The sequence below is a fragment of the Hyla sarda genome, chromosome 7, assembly GCF_029499605.1.
Source record: "Hyla sarda isolate aHylSar1 chromosome 7, aHylSar1.hap1, whole genome shotgun sequence".
Taxonomy (NCBI): domain Eukaryota; kingdom Metazoa; phylum Chordata; class Amphibia; order Anura; family Hylidae; genus Hyla; species Hyla sarda.
This window is the reverse complement of record NC_079195.1, coordinates 72,234,216-72,251,633: the sequence shown is the minus strand read 5'-3', so window position 1 is coordinate 72,251,633 and position 17,418 is coordinate 72,234,216. Positions and strand designations below refer to the sequence as shown.

The following is a 17,418-nucleotide window of genomic DNA, read 5'->3' as shown; positions in this document are numbered from 1 at the left end:
CAAACACTTTAATGCAGACTAAGGCCAGTTTCTAATAGTTATGGGTATCTGTGAAGAGATGCAGACCCACCACCATTTTCTTATATGGCATTCTGGGTTTTGAGTTTCTCCATATATTTGCAGTTTGGTAGGCTTCCAGTGAGGTACGATGATGCACGTAGTATCCAAAGAGACTGGTGTGTTGTCATCATAAGCCATAAGAGGGATGGCTCTCCAGTCCATATATATATATATATGTGTTTTCTTAGGAAGTGTTAAAATTATCTCTGGAGACTTGCAGGCATCACTGCACCTTGAAGTCTGTCCAAATCATTGTTGTGTCTGTGTAATAGAAAAGCCTAAGGGTCATTGGGAATGGTTGTAAGCGGTCTGTAAATCTGCAATGTAATGAGAAGATGACAGTCTTATAGCTGTTTAGTATAGTTAACCTTATTAACCTTTTCATCACTTCCTAAACCTATTCCAACTAATAGCAGGCTATTATACAGATTGATAGACTAGGAATAAGATGTAACTAGTTTAAACAGTGGACATACAGTGTTGTGCTCTATTAAAGGTATCTATTTTGTGTATTGCTGCCACTTCATACAAAGATTTATGTCCCCGTTAGATAAAGATAGCAAACATCGGTATAGCCTATATTTTTAGTCAGATATTTCTTTTTTTCTTATGCAGAGGAGGACATGGCAAGATAATTGCGTTCAGTTGGAAATAGTGTAGATGCCTTGTGGTTGCCGTCACGCACCCTTCCATAGACTTGCATTGAGGGGGCGTAGCCATGAGGTCACAATAACGCCCACTCCAAGCGTTCGGAACAAGAAGTACCCCTTTAACACTGGCTGACAAGTTCTTTCACCTATTACTAGGAGTACTAGGATTATGTGGAGTACTGCAACCATAGACAACTCATCAGGATAGGGGTTACGTGTCCGACCACTGGGACCCGACACTGCCGCGGCTAATGCTCGTGTCGTCGATCTCACTAAGAGGTCAACAGACACACCCCCTCTATTCATCTCTATGGGAGAGTTGGGAACGCAACACTGCATCTCCACCTCTCCCGTAGAGATACATAGAGGTGGCATGTCAGCCGGGGCCCCGTACAGCAGATTGGGTCCCAGCGTTCGGATCCCCCCCCCCCCCTCGCAATCAGACACTTATCCCCTATCCCGTTTCGCAAAATAGTTTAGGATGTAAAATAAAGGCATACTTTACTTGGACCAGATTTGTTGTATTTATTTATTTTTTTCACATACATCTGGCTTCTCAAGTTGGACGCTGGATGTTCGGGATTGCAGCTTGCTGTGTTTATCCAGCCTGAACAGTTAATAAATGTTGGATGGTAAACAACTGATGCCAACTGATGCCCTTCATCATCAGTTGTGGCATCAGTTACGGCCGGTTTTAGGCTGGATTCACTGAGCCAGATGACGGACATATGTGAACCCAGCCTTACAACACTTTGCTGGATGTCCTAGGATTGTAATACAATTTTTTCTCGGTCATTATTTCTTCTTTTATGTAAAAAGGTGTTTTCCAACCCACAGAACTATAAGTATTAATTTATTATGCTAAAATGATCAGTTCTGACCAATGGAATCTGCTTCTTTTAAATGTAACATGGATTACTGATAAATGAAAAATTCTGTCATAACAATAAGAATTGCTACAGTTTTACTATCAAGCAAGTTGGGTAAAACAAAGGCACAAAATCTTCAACAATTCAGCATGGCTCTTTGGGTTGTTGGCCACCTTTTTATGTATGCCCTATAGTGATCCAATAGCAAAAAAACTTGTTGAAAAAAAACTTTCTAGGAAAGATGGATTATGTTTAATGTGTAATGTCAACATTATAGCTTTATAAGATATGTAATGTGACTATAACCTTTTATTGCCTTTTATCGATCTCAAGGCAGCCATATTGACAGCCACACATTCCCTGAAACATGCATGACTTCGACATGATTGAATTGACTTACAAACAGCTTAACTGTTTAGAGCAACCTACATTTATTGCCATTAACGTTCATGTATTGATTTACTGATGTCTTAAGGAGGTTTTATGGGTCTTCCTGGATAAATTGAGTGTAGGGCTTTAATGTGTTATTTGTGGAGAAATATGGGTACTGTAGCTTTAGGGCTTGAAATAAGACCTCCATTAGTATAGTACATGTGTGTGTATATAAATATATATATATATATATACATATATATATATGTGTGTATATGTGTGTGTGTTTATATTTTGTATATGTTTAGAACACACCAGATGTTGTCGTGCCCAAACAAGGGTACATGTGCCCTTCATATAGAGAAGTATGTACCCTCTATAATCAAAAGCTAAGGTTTCATTGCAGATTGTATATTTATAAGCAAGGTCATTAACCCCTCGGTTCATTCATGATGTAGCGTCTGTTGCTTCCTTTTTATTTCATGTTTATACTTCTGTGATTTCTCATGTTTAATGCAGAAAATAAAAAGGCTTGATGGAAGACATGTCCCTTTTATCTATGTAAACACCAATGGAGTAACTGTTCCCCGCTGACGCTTGTTAATGTTTTGTGTATACGATGAAACGCCACTGCCAGGACCCTGCTTGTGAAGAAAATAGTTAGATCAATAAGTTGGAATTGTTTCTACATTTGATCTGCAGCTTGCTATGTACTTCAAAGGTGCTCTATTAATGGAAGTTAAGTTTCTGCTATTGCTTAGATTTTGTCTCTGCAATGCTAGCAATTTTCTAGATGATGCTATGAGAAGCAACATCATGTCTTCCAGAACAGATAGCTGCTCTTGATCCATTTTGTGGCCCATTTCCTTTACATGTCCAATAAGGCCTTCTGTACCCCAGGTATACATGTTGTGTCTGTAATATGTACTCATGCGGTGCATTTAAGAGTTAATTATTATAGCTTTGAATTAATTTGTTTAAAGAGGTCATCCCCTACGCACAGAATAGAAGATAACTAGCAGATCAGTTGCGTCTGACCGCTGGGACCCTCACTAATCATGAAATGGAGGTCATTTGTCCCCTAAGTGAATGGATCTGCAGCGTGCGCGCTTGGCCACAACTCCACTCTACTAGATGACTTATGAACATTGCTGTGCACTAATCTTGACTTTGTTTAGAAGTCCCATAGACAGTGAAAAGAGCAGTGGCCAAGCATTCCCACTTCCACTCCATTCACTTTAGGAACAATTGACCTTCGTACTGATAATTAATGGGCATCCCAGCGGTTGGATACCACTGATCCGCAAGTTATCCCCTATCCTGTGCCTTTAACTATATAACACAAAGTCACCAGCGGTAAGTCCTCAAAGCTCTGAAATGAATCCATTGTTCTAGTCCATATGTAAATCTCTTTGCGATCCTCTCACATGCTGTCATATTTTTGTCTGTGTGTGTTACAATCAGTTAGCTAGTCTCTTATTGTTTATTCCACTTTTGCTCTTCTGTATAGGTTCCTCTGTGGTATAGTTATGGCAGAAATATTAAAGTAAAATGGTCATCCTGTTCACCCACACTAAACCCAATACACTGGGTTATAGTGTGGATGAACAGGAGACCGATGCGGGGTCTCTGACTAATAAACATACCTTCATTCTGGCACCCAGTCCCCCTAAAGATCATCTATCTTTGCTGAATTGCACGCTGGAGGTGGTCCTGCCGGGGGAATTTGAATATTCATGGCCGCTGGTCACGTGAGTGCTTGTGCCTACTAAGCGCTCACGTGACCAACGCCCATGAATATTTAAATTCTCCCAGCAGGACCACCTCCTGTGCCCGATTCAGCGGGAATAGAAGAGGATCTTCAGAGGGACCAGACTGAAGGTATTTAGATTAGTCAGAGACCCCGCATCGGTCTCCTGATCATCCGCACTATAACCTGGTGTATTGGGTTTAGTGTGGATGAACAGGATGATTGTTTTCCTTTAAGGTTTTTTACACTCTTCACTCTCAGTTAATTGGGTTGTCCTGTTGTAACAGCAATTCTGCCTAATGGAATTAGCCATAGATGTAGAACCTGACCCTAAGATCATACACATTGGCCCAGATTTATCATTCTGCCTGAAACCATATCATAGTTACATATATATCTGTCTGGTTTAGCCCATAGCAACCAATCACAGCTCAGCTTTTATTTTACCAGAGCGCATGAAGGTATAAGAGCAGATCTGTGATTGGTTCCTATAGGCAAAACCAGACAATTTTTACCTTTAGACAGAATGATGAATCTCGGACAATATTTAATATTTCTGCAATATTGGAACTAGGATATCAAGTAAAATTCATTTTGTGTATTTCCAATTACTTTTAAATTGAAAAATTCCTTTATTGCAAAATCAATAAAGCTTCATTAATGCCGGATTATTAGAAGCTATTTATTTTTTTCATTTTAAAGTGTATGCAGTATATATTGAGATCTTAAAGAAAAACTTGAATTTTCAGGCTATTCTGGAAAAACTAGGACACATTGAAGCCCAGAGCATAATTATATTTACTTAAGTGACCGGTCATAATTCTCTTCATAGGGATATGTGAATTGGCGTACAGCATCTTATTTGTTTATCATGAACATGACAGTATGAAGCTAACTCATGGAGCCGTGGGAAATGTTGCCATAGTTACATATGGCCAGAATTATGCAGTCTTTCGAATACATAACATTTTATCATTGTAGGTGATTTTGATCTTTTTTTTGGCATTTATTTTCCTTAAATATTTGTGAAACAAAATGATCACGGAAACAGTATAACTGCAAGCTGACAGACCTCATTTGTTAAGTGCACTACCAAACTCATTGGGAGAGTCTTATCAAGTCAATCAGTCATACATTAGTTTTCTGATATATAATATTTGAAGGCAGGCTCTATCAGCAGATTGCCCTGGGACCTGGACGGACCAGGTAAGGAGGCCTCCGGCAGGCATGTAAACTGATCAGACCCCTGAATAAATGCTGTTCGGGCAGGGAACAGTCATTGAAGCTCTTTAGTGACATGATCACTATTGATCATGGCACTTAAGGAGTTAATTAAGTTCACTGGGATAATCGCCAATGTCCATCGTTGACTGTGAGTGCAGTCGACATTCAATGTCTATAAAGCGAGCACAACATAGCATAATTAGATACAAGCCCATCTGATGGATTTACACCCCCTAACTTCCCAGAATGGGAGGATAGGGACGACAACAAACAGTTGACATGTATGTGGTCAGCCCCCCTAAGCTATCTAAAATACATTTTTAGAAAATACCACAGATCCTCTTTAAAGGGGTACTCCACTGGAAAACATTTTCTATTAAATCAACTGGTGCCAGAAAGTTAAACTTATTTGTAAATTACTTCTATTAAACAATCTTAATCCTTCCACTACTTATCAGCTTCTGTATACTACAGAGGAAGTTATTTTCTTTTTGAAGTTTTTTTTTTCGGTCTGACCAAAGTGCTTTCTGCAGACACCTCTGTCCATGTCAGGAACTGTCCAGAGCAAAAGAGGTTTGTTATGGGGATTTGCTCCTGCTCTGGACAGTTCTTGACATGGACATAGGTGTCAGCAGAGAGCACTGTGGTCAGGCAGAAAGGAAATTCAAATAGAAAAGAACTTCCTCTGTAGCATACAGATGCTGATAAGTACTGGAAGGGTTAAGCTTTTCTAATAGAAGTAACAAATCTGTTTAACTTTAAAAAAAAAAAATATGTTTTCCGGTGGAGTACCCCTTTAAAAGGGTAACTAACCATCTTTCCTCGGTGGGTTCGGTTGGGCACATGAGTTACTAGTGTGATTGTGTATATATCAGTGTTCTTCTATGTGATGGGCACGTTTGTTAGTTTTGTTGATCGAACAGTGTCTGCCTGCTCTGCTGCACTTTTCACAATCTCCATGCCAGGTTCATTTTGTTCATGCTGTTTGGTGCCTTTCTTCAAAATGCTTGTAACAGGCGCTTACTCTGATATATATATGCAATATGGGTTATCTACAGTCTGACACTGTTGTTGCTGTTGTTATTGATTTATTTTGTTTTGCTTAAAAATGAGAAAAATAAATCTTAAAAAAAAAATAATTGAAGTCAGTCTTTTGTGGAATGGACTCATGACGTGATCATATGCTCGGTATAATGACTGTCACGAGGGTACGGTTTCTTTACAGAAAGATATGTTGTTGTTAGTACCACATATAGTAGAGGTATGAGTTATAGTAGTGATCATGGGGTTAGATCTTTCCTTTGACCTTAGGTATGCAATTCTATTGAAGAACAATGACATTACCGTCTCCCCGTCTGACAGGGAAGAATAGATTGTATTAAACTTCTCTGCATATGTGAAGAAAAACGTTGGATTTAGCAGTGTCTTTTTTGTCTCAGTAAGTTACTACATATTTTCGTATTCTCAGTGAATTTCTTTGTGTGAGTTTTCAGAGGATTGTGACCCAATGATCTCATTCATACCATAAATTGCAGAAGTAAATGCAGTCATTAGTTTCTATATGACATTGGCAATACCCAGTCTGCGGCCTTAGCTGAATGTATGCAAAATGTTAGTGTCTGCACGCATATGACAACCATATGAACTACAGTTCTGGTAAAACGAAGGCTGGTCATACACATCAGATGTTGCTGAACACTTGTTTGGCCGGCAGCTATTACTCCAGACCCATAAAGGTACATGATCAGCAGGGCCCAATGTAATGTACATTTTTTATTTGAATATAAAGAAGGGAATAAGTCATCCCCAGGCACTCTCCCAACAGAACAGTAGATTGGAAATATAGAAATCTATCATTTTCATTGAGGTCTGTCATGAGTGGACTGTCAGGCTGCTCCACATACATTAGATTATAATCTAAGAAACATATAGAGATAATAGTCCGTTCGGCACTGCGGCTGTCCCCTTAAGAAACTCGGGATATCAGGACCTGGGCTCTGTCGTATTGGTACTTGCTAATGTTGTGTTGGTGGTGCTCTGGCTTAAGAATGTATAGCACGTTCACATCAAAAATCTGAAGAAAATAGAACAGCCCTTCACTCACCAAATAGTTCTTTCTTCAGGCTTTTTTTCCCGATGATAATACTCACATACATGGGGGATACAAAAGGGAAGAGCAGGGGGGTACAGTGGCAACAAGCTCCGTTTCGCACACTTAAAGGGGTAGTCCAGTGGTGAAAAACTTATCTCCTATCCTAAGGATAGGGGATAAGTTTGAGATCGCGGGGGGTCCGACCGCTGGGGCCCCCTGCGATCTCTCTGTACGGGGGCCAGGCTCTCCAGCCAGATAGCGGGTGTCGACCTCCGCATGAAGCGGCGGCCGACACGCCCCCTCAATACATCTCTATGGCAGAGCCGGAGATTGCCGAAGGCAGCGCTTCGGCTCTGCCATATAGTTGTATTGAGGGGGCGTGGCCGCCGCTTCGTGCGGAGGTCGACACGCCCCCTTCCCGCGGGCTGCCGGGCTCCATACAGGAGATCGAAAGGGGCCCCAGCGGTCGGACCCCCCGCGATCTCAAACTTATCCCTATCCTTAGGATAGGGGATAAGTTGTTCACCACTGGGTCACCACTGGACTACTCCTTTAAGTGCTTCGTCCTGCCATCATGGCCGGACGAAGCACTTAAGTATGTGAAACGGAGCTTGTTGCCACTGTACCCCCCTGCTCTTCCCTTTTGTATCCCCCATGTATGTGAGTATTATCATCGGCATGAAATAAAGCCTGAAAAAAGAACTATTTGGTGAGTGATTGGCTGTTCTATTTTCTTCAGATTTTTTAGCTTATAATCTATACTACTGTAGATATAAGGTACAGTACAAATCATAGACCAAAGATGAAAACAAAACAAAAGGCTTACAAATGGACATAAACTATATTTTACTATACTATTTATTATTTTACTAGAATGGAAATGGGAGTGTATTGTTTTTATTAGATGCAATTTTTCTTTATTCTGCCAAAACATCAGCTAAACACAGTACATGAGCCGATTTTAAGTAAATTTTTGTAGATTGAGAAAGATGGGTTTTTACATGTGATGCCTAGTTATGTTTTTAATGATAATAATAAAAAGGCACTAAGCACAGAAGGCCAATTGAGTGACTCAACTCGTCAAAAGTTTTACAAAGTAGAATACAAATGGAACATAAATTACATGAAATAAAGGCAGGATATTCCTCTTAGAAAGACACATTTTAGACATATACAAATAGTAGCTATTTGCTAGTTCTATAGTCTTGGGGTGTTCAGATCGGATTCCAAATTCTGTGGTTTAAAACATTGTATATTGCTTATATAGAAAATCATCTCTGCTCTGCTCAGTGTCATCAGCATCAAGGCTGGTTTGATGCTCAGTATTCAGTACTATGCTCGCATGAGTAACCTTTGAAAAAAATTTTACATGTCAGTTTTAATTGGTGGGCGAGACCCCCACCTATCGAGAAAACGAGGAGGCACTCAGTCGAACATTGCCCCTTCAGCTGTGTTTAGCTCTGCTTGTCTGATTCTCGGCAAGGCATGGTTCGTGGTGTATGGACTTTTTATGGGTCTGTACACCTCTCTGCCCATATATCTAAAGATCAGCTGAGCATAAAAGAATACAGCCAAAGGGGCACAGTTCTCAGCTTCTTCTGCCCCTTTATTTTAGCTATAAGTGGGGGGTCTTAGAACCCAGATCCTCACTGATCAAAATCTTGTCAGACTTTTTTTTTACTCTTAGTTGTGTCATTTGGTCAAAGAGCAAACATTTCATCAGCTTTAAAAAAAAAATAATAATATAAAAAATAGCTGAAATTCCAAAGTCTGCTTTTAAAAGTCAGCCTGTGGGGATTGAGAAATCATTTTAGAGAATGCACCACTAGTGTGATCCAAGAATCCGTTCTGACTTATTAATTCTCTCTTCCAGGAATTCATCACACTGCGATTTCTAACCTTATTTGAGCTGCAATGTAATTAGCAAAACGTCTTTAACAGTTCTGAAATTGTCTTGACAATTTAATTCTTTCTATCACAGATGCTCATGCGGCTTAATGTAGTATAATAAAAAAGAAAAACACTTACCAGGCGTGACCAAAGCACTGTTATAATAAGGTATTTTCAAAGGAGCAGAGGGATAGCTTTAAGTGCCATAAACCCAACATACAAGGACTGTGGGCTAACCACCAGCGAAGACATGACTTACATGATAAGTGTTACATGGGATTGGAGGCATAAAGGGGTTTTCCAGGCCTTGGGTAAAGTCTAATGCGGGGTTCAGTTTCTGGCATCTGTGCCGATCAGCTGATTAAGGGGGCTTTGGTGCTCCAGTAAGAGTTGTGCCCGCTTCATTGTTTCACAAGGCACAGTTAAAGGGGTACTCCACACTTGAACATCTTATCCCCTATCCAAAGGTTAGGGGATAAGATGTCTGATCCAGCGGCCGGACCCACCGCAATCAGACATCTTATCCCCTATCCTTTAGATAGGGGATAAGGTGTCCAGGGGTGGAGTACCCCTTTAAGAATATTTCATAGTGGCTGTGCCTAGTAGAACAAGGAAGGGAACCTTTCAATCATCTAATCTTTGCGGATAAGTTGTGAAGTCTTATTACATCATTTTGCTATTAGCTTCATACGTCATGACCATTTATGTGCACTACAGATACTGTACCTCAATTATTAAACTATTGCAAGACCCTCATACTTACTGCTATAGATGTCCCCATTATAATAGAAAAGAATTGCCTCATCTTTACACCAGAGTGGACTATGTCAAACGTTGCCACTAGCTCTGAGGGACTCAGCACGTAAATGCATTATACAAACAGCCAGTTGACTTCATCAGACACAGCGAAATGCTCCACTTAGCCTCTAGTAGCACCAGGGGTGTGGAAATTTTATTAAAAAAACTACTTGTCCACGGGACTAAAATGGAGCAAAATCTACTTGTCCCTCATGACGATCCACTTGTCCAGGCCAATTTTCGCTTTTACGCTCTAATTTTTTCCTCCTCGCCCTATAATAGCCATAACTACCTACTATAATGATACCTTTTAATTTTTCAATAACATATTCTCTGGACCACAAAAAAAAAAACACACAAAAAAATAATAATAATATATATATCTATATATATATATATATATATATATATATATATACAGCAACAGAAGAATACAGCAGCACACTGCCAGCACAAGGATATAGGTGCAACATGAATATGCAGTTAAAACATGGAGAGCTATATAGCTATGGTGTAATAGATGCAAATGTGAAACTATGAAATAGTGAGGCACTTAGCTCGCAAATTTGTCTCCGCCGGCGGTCAAATAGCTTGGACCGTCCCACCGCGATAAGGTAGCCTAGTATATATATCTAGCCTAGTAGCGTGCACCTGTAGGCCAGGTCCATATAATAGTTTGGTATCAACTAAAGTGCTGGCTGACTTATTCTTTGTCTGTATATATATATATATATATATATATATATATTAGGTGAAGTGAAATTGAAATAGTAAAAGATAATTTTGCAGATTTGGTGATTCTTTTCTGCGCCATTTACTTGTGGTTGAGATAACATGTTGTTTTGATACTTTAGGCCGCCTGATTACAGCAATACCAGATTTGTATGGTTTACGTCATGTTTTACAAATTTAAAAAAAATCTGAACTTTTTCGAATTTTTTTTTTTATTGCAATTTTTTGACCCTTGTAGCTTTATTTTTTTCCCACATACCAGGCTGTATGAGGGCTCATTTTATGCGCCATAATCCGTTTTTTGTATCGGTACCATTTTGGTATTGATCTGACTTTTTAATCGCTTTTTAACTTTTTTTCTGGGGATATTATAAAAATTGCAATTCAGTGGTTTGGTATTTTTTTTTTTACATTTACCGTACGGGATACATAATGTTATATTTTAATAGGTCGTACATTTACGCACGAAGCGATACCAAATATGTTTATTTTTATTATGTTTGCATGTTTTTATATAGGAAAAGGGGGTGATTTGAACTTTTAACCTAAAAGGGGTTAATGTGTGTCTTTTAAACTTTTATTAAAACTTTTTTTTATTTATTTACACTTTATTAGACTTTTAGGAGGAATCATTAGATTCCTCATACAGATCAATAGATTCTATTGAACTCAATTGATCTGTGTGCTCTGCGATCCATTGATAGAGCCTAGTCAAGCCAGGCTCTATCAATGACAGAGCCGCGGGATGGCAGGGAACAGAGGTAAGCCCTCCGGCCACCTCTATAGTGTTTCTCCCCCCTGCGATCACTCTGCGGGGGGGGGGGGGGGCGATCCACCCCACTAGCCCACCAGGGAGCATACACATGTCCCTTTAGACGCCGCTGTCAGCTTTGACAGCGGCGATCTAAGGGGTTAATAGCCAGCCGCAGCATTTGCCGCATGCTGGCTATTAGCGGTGAAGTGGAAACTTGCGCCCCGTGCAGACTTGCGTCTGCTCCTTCCCTCAGCTCTGCGAAGCTAGAGCTGTGTGGAGTGAAGGCAGAGGATGCAGGTCTGCACGGGGAGAAAGAAGGCAGAGCACGGGAGATTGGGCATGCACAGCTTCTCATCTGCAGAGTATGGAGCGGGTACGAGTCAGGAGCCCGCTCCATACAGACTGCAGAGCGCCGCAGCGCTTGTCAGGTCCGGCTCTGCTTGCCCAAAGCTGGGATAAGGGCCGGAAAAATTCACCTGCCCGGCGCCCGAAACTTCATGTCCCGGGCGTCGGGCAATAGGAATTCCACATCCCTGAGCACTGTAGGGAAATTAAAGGGGTACTTCGGTGGAAAACAATTTTTTTAAATCAACTGGTGTCGGAAAGTTGAACAAATTACTAAATTTGTTGTAAATTACTTCTATTTAAAAATCTTAATCCTTCCAGTACTTATTAGCTGCTGTATGCTCCAGAGAAAGTTCTTTTCTTTTTGAATTTCCTCAGTGCTCTCTGCTGACACCTCCGTCCGTGTCACGAACTGTCCAGAGCCGGATAGGTAAACATTTTGTTCAGAACGCTCGGAGCCGAAGGCCGTGATCATGCCGTCACAGGTACACCCCTGGTGAAGTCACTCCACTCCCCTTCCATTCATGTCTATGGGAGGGGCCGTGTCAGCTGACACACCCCCTCCCATAGACATGAATGGAGGGAGCATGGCGTAACAAAACTAGGGGGAGTGTCCATAAAGTTACGACCACTGCCGCAGGAATCTCGTATTTGTTTAGAACACCGGGTGCTGTGGAAGATTGTCGGAGGGGCCGAGCAGCGGGACCCCCCGCGATCAGACATCTTATCCCCTATCCTTTGGATAGAGGATAAGATATCTAGCAGTGGAGTACCCCTTTAAGATAAGATTACTCTTATCATTGCCTCCATACAGGCTTGGCAGTCTAAATCTTCAAATCCTATACTTTACCTATATGAAAAATGCCACTTTGACTTTTTCCCTTTAAATCTAGTTATACGTTTTCTCAGTCTCCTAGGTGGTGGTAAGTTTGCCTGTGCACATACACATCTTATCTAATTTGTGGTTCAGCAAAAAGCTGTGTGCCGCCCAGCTGTAGATGTGAATAAGCTTTTTACACTCCATTGTTGTTGGCAAAACACAGCATGAACCTGCGGTCATATTGCAGTGCCTACAATTAATCGCCATTGCATCCTCTGTAGCTGGAGTCTTATTCTAAAGAGCTTTTGTCGTTAAGCCAGTAGCTTATTGTTTTGGTACTGACAGAAAACAAACACCTTTTTACTAAAACCTTTATTACAAAGCACAATTGAAATTTGTAGACTAGAGAGAGGTTTGGCCGAACAAGCCGGAGTGGACTCTTGTCATCCATTAGCACAGCCAGTTATGACTCTTGAGTCTAGCAGTTTGCTTTTATCTGTTACCCTTAGTGGTCCAGCTGTGTGGCTTTAATCTTAGCTTTTTGTTTGTTTGTTTAGGATGTGAAGACCTTCCTCCTACCTGCTACTTTTGAAGATGGGAAAGAGAAGTGCCCGTATGATCCAGTCATCGGATACACTGGTCTAATAATAGGTAAGGTGTGTATGTATTAGTAATAACAATATTTAGGGGCTTGCAAGAGCTTAAAAGAATAACTGCCTCTCTTACAGGGCCAATTGTTAAATTGGCTATGCCTGGTATTGCGGGTCAGAATTATTCATATTAAAGGGATCCTGTTATTACTTCCATTCTGCCTCAACAACTAGTCATTAGAGTGTTCCCCGGTGGCTTCTGCCTGCCCCACCAGTCTTGATTGATAGATCTCTCCCTTTATCCAAACAGGAAGAGATCTATAAATTAAGGCTAGTGGGGTGGGGAGAAGCCACCAGGAATAGCCCGGTAAGGTTTAGGCAGCACGAAAGTGATGACAGTTTGGCTTTGGTAACAGTTTATGGTAAATGCGACTCTGTTTTTTCAAAAATAGAAATATATACTGTTAATGTATCACTTTATTGTAAGAAGTACAAATATTATCCATATTAATTTGTGAAGAAACCGGCCTCCAAATCTGTAAAACAACATCTTTGATTCTATGAGGGGCATTTATTAAAACTGACCTTGCTTTTTGTTCAGTTTTGAGGAAAAAAATTTGCGTGGAAAGTGGTGGTCGTGCACCAAATTTATCAATTGGCGCATGGACTTTGATGAATGCCTGGTGAACTGCTCTAAATAAATGTAGCAAAACAGTGGCGGGCCGTGCAATTGTTGCATAGACATCTCTAGTGCAGGGTTGAATATGATATATTATTATGATATATGAGATATGATATATATTATAACGGCACCCTTGGGCCTTGCATTTAAATGAATGGCCACTGATAAGTGGCTAAACTTTCTGGACATTTTCTGTACATTTCAGTCAAAATACCTTGTGTTGTTAAAGGGGATTTTCAATAAATGACTTTTTTACCTTTGGTCTTGGTCATGCAACTTACATGACAGAGTTAAACGTTGTTTAAGTTCCTGGCTGCCTCAAGTGCACAAGGGACAGGCTCTTTATTTTAGGTGCCCTAATTACTTTTTGTTGAGCGTATATTTTGCCACTCCTCTCAGCTATGACCGAGTTTGAGTGCTCTATAGATTGGATGCTCGTGCTATCAGTCTTAGCTAAGAAGGGGTCTGGTAACACTCTCAATACATAGCGTTGTGGGCATCTTATATGATGATCCCGCCCCTGGGCACTTGTGGTGGCTGGGGCCTTCAGCAACACTTATCTTGGTCATGTAAGCTGCATGGCAAAAAGAAACTAAGGGATGTATGGACTTCTCTCTCTCTGTCCTCTATGGGCCTGTCAGCAGTTTTGATAGCTCAAAAGTGCTGACAGGTCTCCTTTAAAGTACAGTATTGTCTGAAAATGATCTATTGTTTAAATGAAGTTTTTATGTTAAAGGACAACTGCAGCGGCATTACACTTATCCCCTATCCACAGGATAGGGGAGTAGGTTTTTAATCGCGGGGGGTCCAACCGCTCGCCCCCCCCCCCCCCATCTCCCTAACGCGGTGCCGCCATAAGCGCTAAGGCGCGTAGTGTCGACCTACAGGTCAGCGGTGACGCCACGAATGCTGCCTCCCCGCCTCTCCCATAGAGATGTATGGAGGAGGCGTGCCGGCCGCAACATCATGCTGCGGCTGGCACGCCCCCTGCACAGGAGAGCCGCGGCCCCGTACAGGAGATCGACGGGGGCCCCAGCATTCAAACACTAATCCCCTATCTTGAGGATAGGGGAAAAGTGTTTGTAACGCTGCAGATGTCCTTTAAAGGGGTACTCCCGTGGAAACCTTTTTTTTTTTTTTTTAATCGACTGGTGCCAAAAAGTTAAACAGATTTGTAATTTACTTCTATTAAAAAATCTTAATCTTTCCAGTACTTATTAGGGTCTGTATACTACAGAGGAAATGCTTTTCTTTTTGGAACACAGAGCTCTCTGTGTTCCAAAAAGAAAACCATTTCCTCTGTAGTATTCAGCAGCTAATAAGTACTGGAAAGATTAAGATTTTTTTAATAGAAGTAATTTACAAATCTGTTTAACTTTCTGACACCAGTTGATTAAAAAAAAAAAAAAAAGTTTTCCACGGGAGTACCCCTTTAACCATATTTATGGCATAGGGGTTTTTTTACGTTCCTTGTTATTTTCTGTATTAAAAATAGATCCTGGAATCTTGCAGTTTTGTTTCATACATATCATTTCTCAGCAGACATCTCATTATCATTGATGTGTTTACAATGGAAGGTTACACCTCTATTGTAAAGCTAGAGGCAGATAACAGGGAACCACTAATGACAATAGGTGATGATCACAGAGCATACCTACAACGCTCTCTCATAGAAGTCAGCTCAAACAGGATGGCTGCTCCATATTCATGTTCAAAAAGTAGAATATAACATTTTACAATCAGAAAATAAAAATAGATTGAAAAAAAGTATAATGTCAGTATCTGATTATAATTATGAAAAAAATATTATTTAGGCAACTAGGCAATACCCATTTAAAGTAATGCATAAGAAAACCTTAGAGTGCAAGAACCCATCAGTATAGATTGTGGGTGGTGATCATTGTGGCCCTTGCACAACAGTAGTCCTACTCAGTGATTGTCAGGTTCACATCTGCGTTAAAGGGCCTGTTTAGAGCCGGACGATCTGCTGCATGACTGATGACAGTAGTCTCAGCAGTCTTGACTAGATTACCCATTCAGCAGAGCTGTTTCTTGTGATATTTCTATACTCGATAATGTCTGAATTATTATTATTTTTTTGTAGTAAAAGATTATTGATGGCACTCGCATGTATTCAGTGTCAAAATGTAATTTATTCAACAGTCAGGTCGTATATACAGGCATGGCCAACGGGACGTTTCACGCTATCTGTAGCGCTTCCTCAAGACCTCTGATAATTTTTTTTTTTACTACATTAAAGAACTAATCCCTGACTTGCTAATTGTTTTCTTGATTCCAGATGGAGGTCTGTACACCGCTTCTCGCTATGGGTTTCACAGTGTGCCAGATATAAGAAGGAATATTGTTCCACATTCTTTAAAAACTGAAGCATCCCCCTTGCACTGGCTGATGGGTAAGATATGTTTGAAAACAAAAGCAGAAAAAAACAATGCTTTGAGTATTTTCAGCATTAAATGTTACATGTGTTCAATGTCAATGGTTTATTTGGATGTTTTGGTTGTTTCATCATCTGTTAATTATGGTATTACTTCCAAGTTCTAATTGACCTTGCAGTAATGCAGTTGTTTTGTTGTAAAACACAGGTGTTGCCATTGTGTCCAAGCCCATGGACTGCACTCACTTTATTCCCACTTTGTTTATCAGTTCGTAGAACTGAATATATGATTTATGTATGTTCTAAAAGTCACCTGTAGGTTGATCGTTTAAGACAAGTCATTAGAACACCTTTTTTTTCTTTTTTTCTTTTTTTTTAATATAATTTCCTATACTAATTGCTCTGCACTGTAAAATAATAAATGTGTACCAGGAAAAGTATAGGAGATAATTGACATTAGACTAATCCTCAGATCTAAGAAGCCCAGTGGAAGGAAACCCTTTTACCCAATTACTTGCTATTATGGTCTATCTTTTATAGGTTGAATCAGTGACCACTTATATCTTAGATCTTGTTTATGATATGTACTGTATGTGCAATAATATAATAATAAGATTGAGTGGGTTCTTTTTCTCTGGTGGGCCCTAACAATGCTGGCCCAATACAGGTTTAAGTGGTATTGCTCCTGGCCAACCCCCCCCCCCCCTTTATAGACCCCCCCCCCCCCCCATTCTAGACTACTTTTTTTCTGTGACCAATTTTATAGTCTATGGAACATGCCCATGCCCTGCTCTATAAGTAGACTTCTCTCTTGTCTGATCAAAGACAACTTTTTTTAAATGGAAACCCCTTTGATAAGGACACGCATTGGAGTTAGATGTGGACTAAATCATCTGGATGTAGATCCGCACTGTTCCACATCATCAAACTGGATCGAGGAGTAGGAGAAGACTTACAAGGGGCATCAAGGGAGAGATGATGGCTAAATGGATAGTTGGCTTTGAGAGAGACAGGGAGGGTGCGGCCCAGTTCTTGCACTGGGAGAGGAGACATTCTGAAACCAATAATAAGAAGGGTAGCCATGATGGAAAATAGAAATTAAATGGGGAGCTATGCACAGAAACAAGTATGAACTGGGAATCTATAAAGGGGACCAATACTGAGTTTAAGAGCCATGCTGGGGATATAGGCCCAGATTTACCAAACTGTGAGAGCGAAAAAGTGATTTTCCCACAGCAACCAATCACAGCTCAGCTAACAAGCTCTGGTAAAGTGAAAGCTGAGCTGCTCCTATTTTTCTCACACAGTTTGATACATTTGGGCCATAGAGTAAGATAGGAAGCCATATATGTGACCAGAAATTAGATAAGGAACCATGCTGGTGACCAGGAATAA

General features: G+C 40.5%; 1 protein-coding gene across 6 annotated transcripts in view; it reads left to right on the top strand.

Annotated features, from left to right (window-relative positions):
- Window positions 1–17,418, top strand: part of SEMA4G (semaphorin 4G) — a 190,800-nt gene that overhangs the window by 130,173 nt on the left and 43,209 nt on the right. For all 6 annotated transcript variants that reach the window (XM_056529593.1, XM_056529588.1, XM_056529589.1 and 3 more), the window contains 2 exons: window positions 12,914–13,007; window positions 15,928–16,041. In XM_056529593.1, coding sequence (XP_056385568.1) covers window positions 12,914–13,007; window positions 15,928–16,041 — 208 coding nt within the window. The remainder of the gene's footprint in view (window positions 1–12,913; window positions 13,008–15,927; window positions 16,042–17,418) is intronic.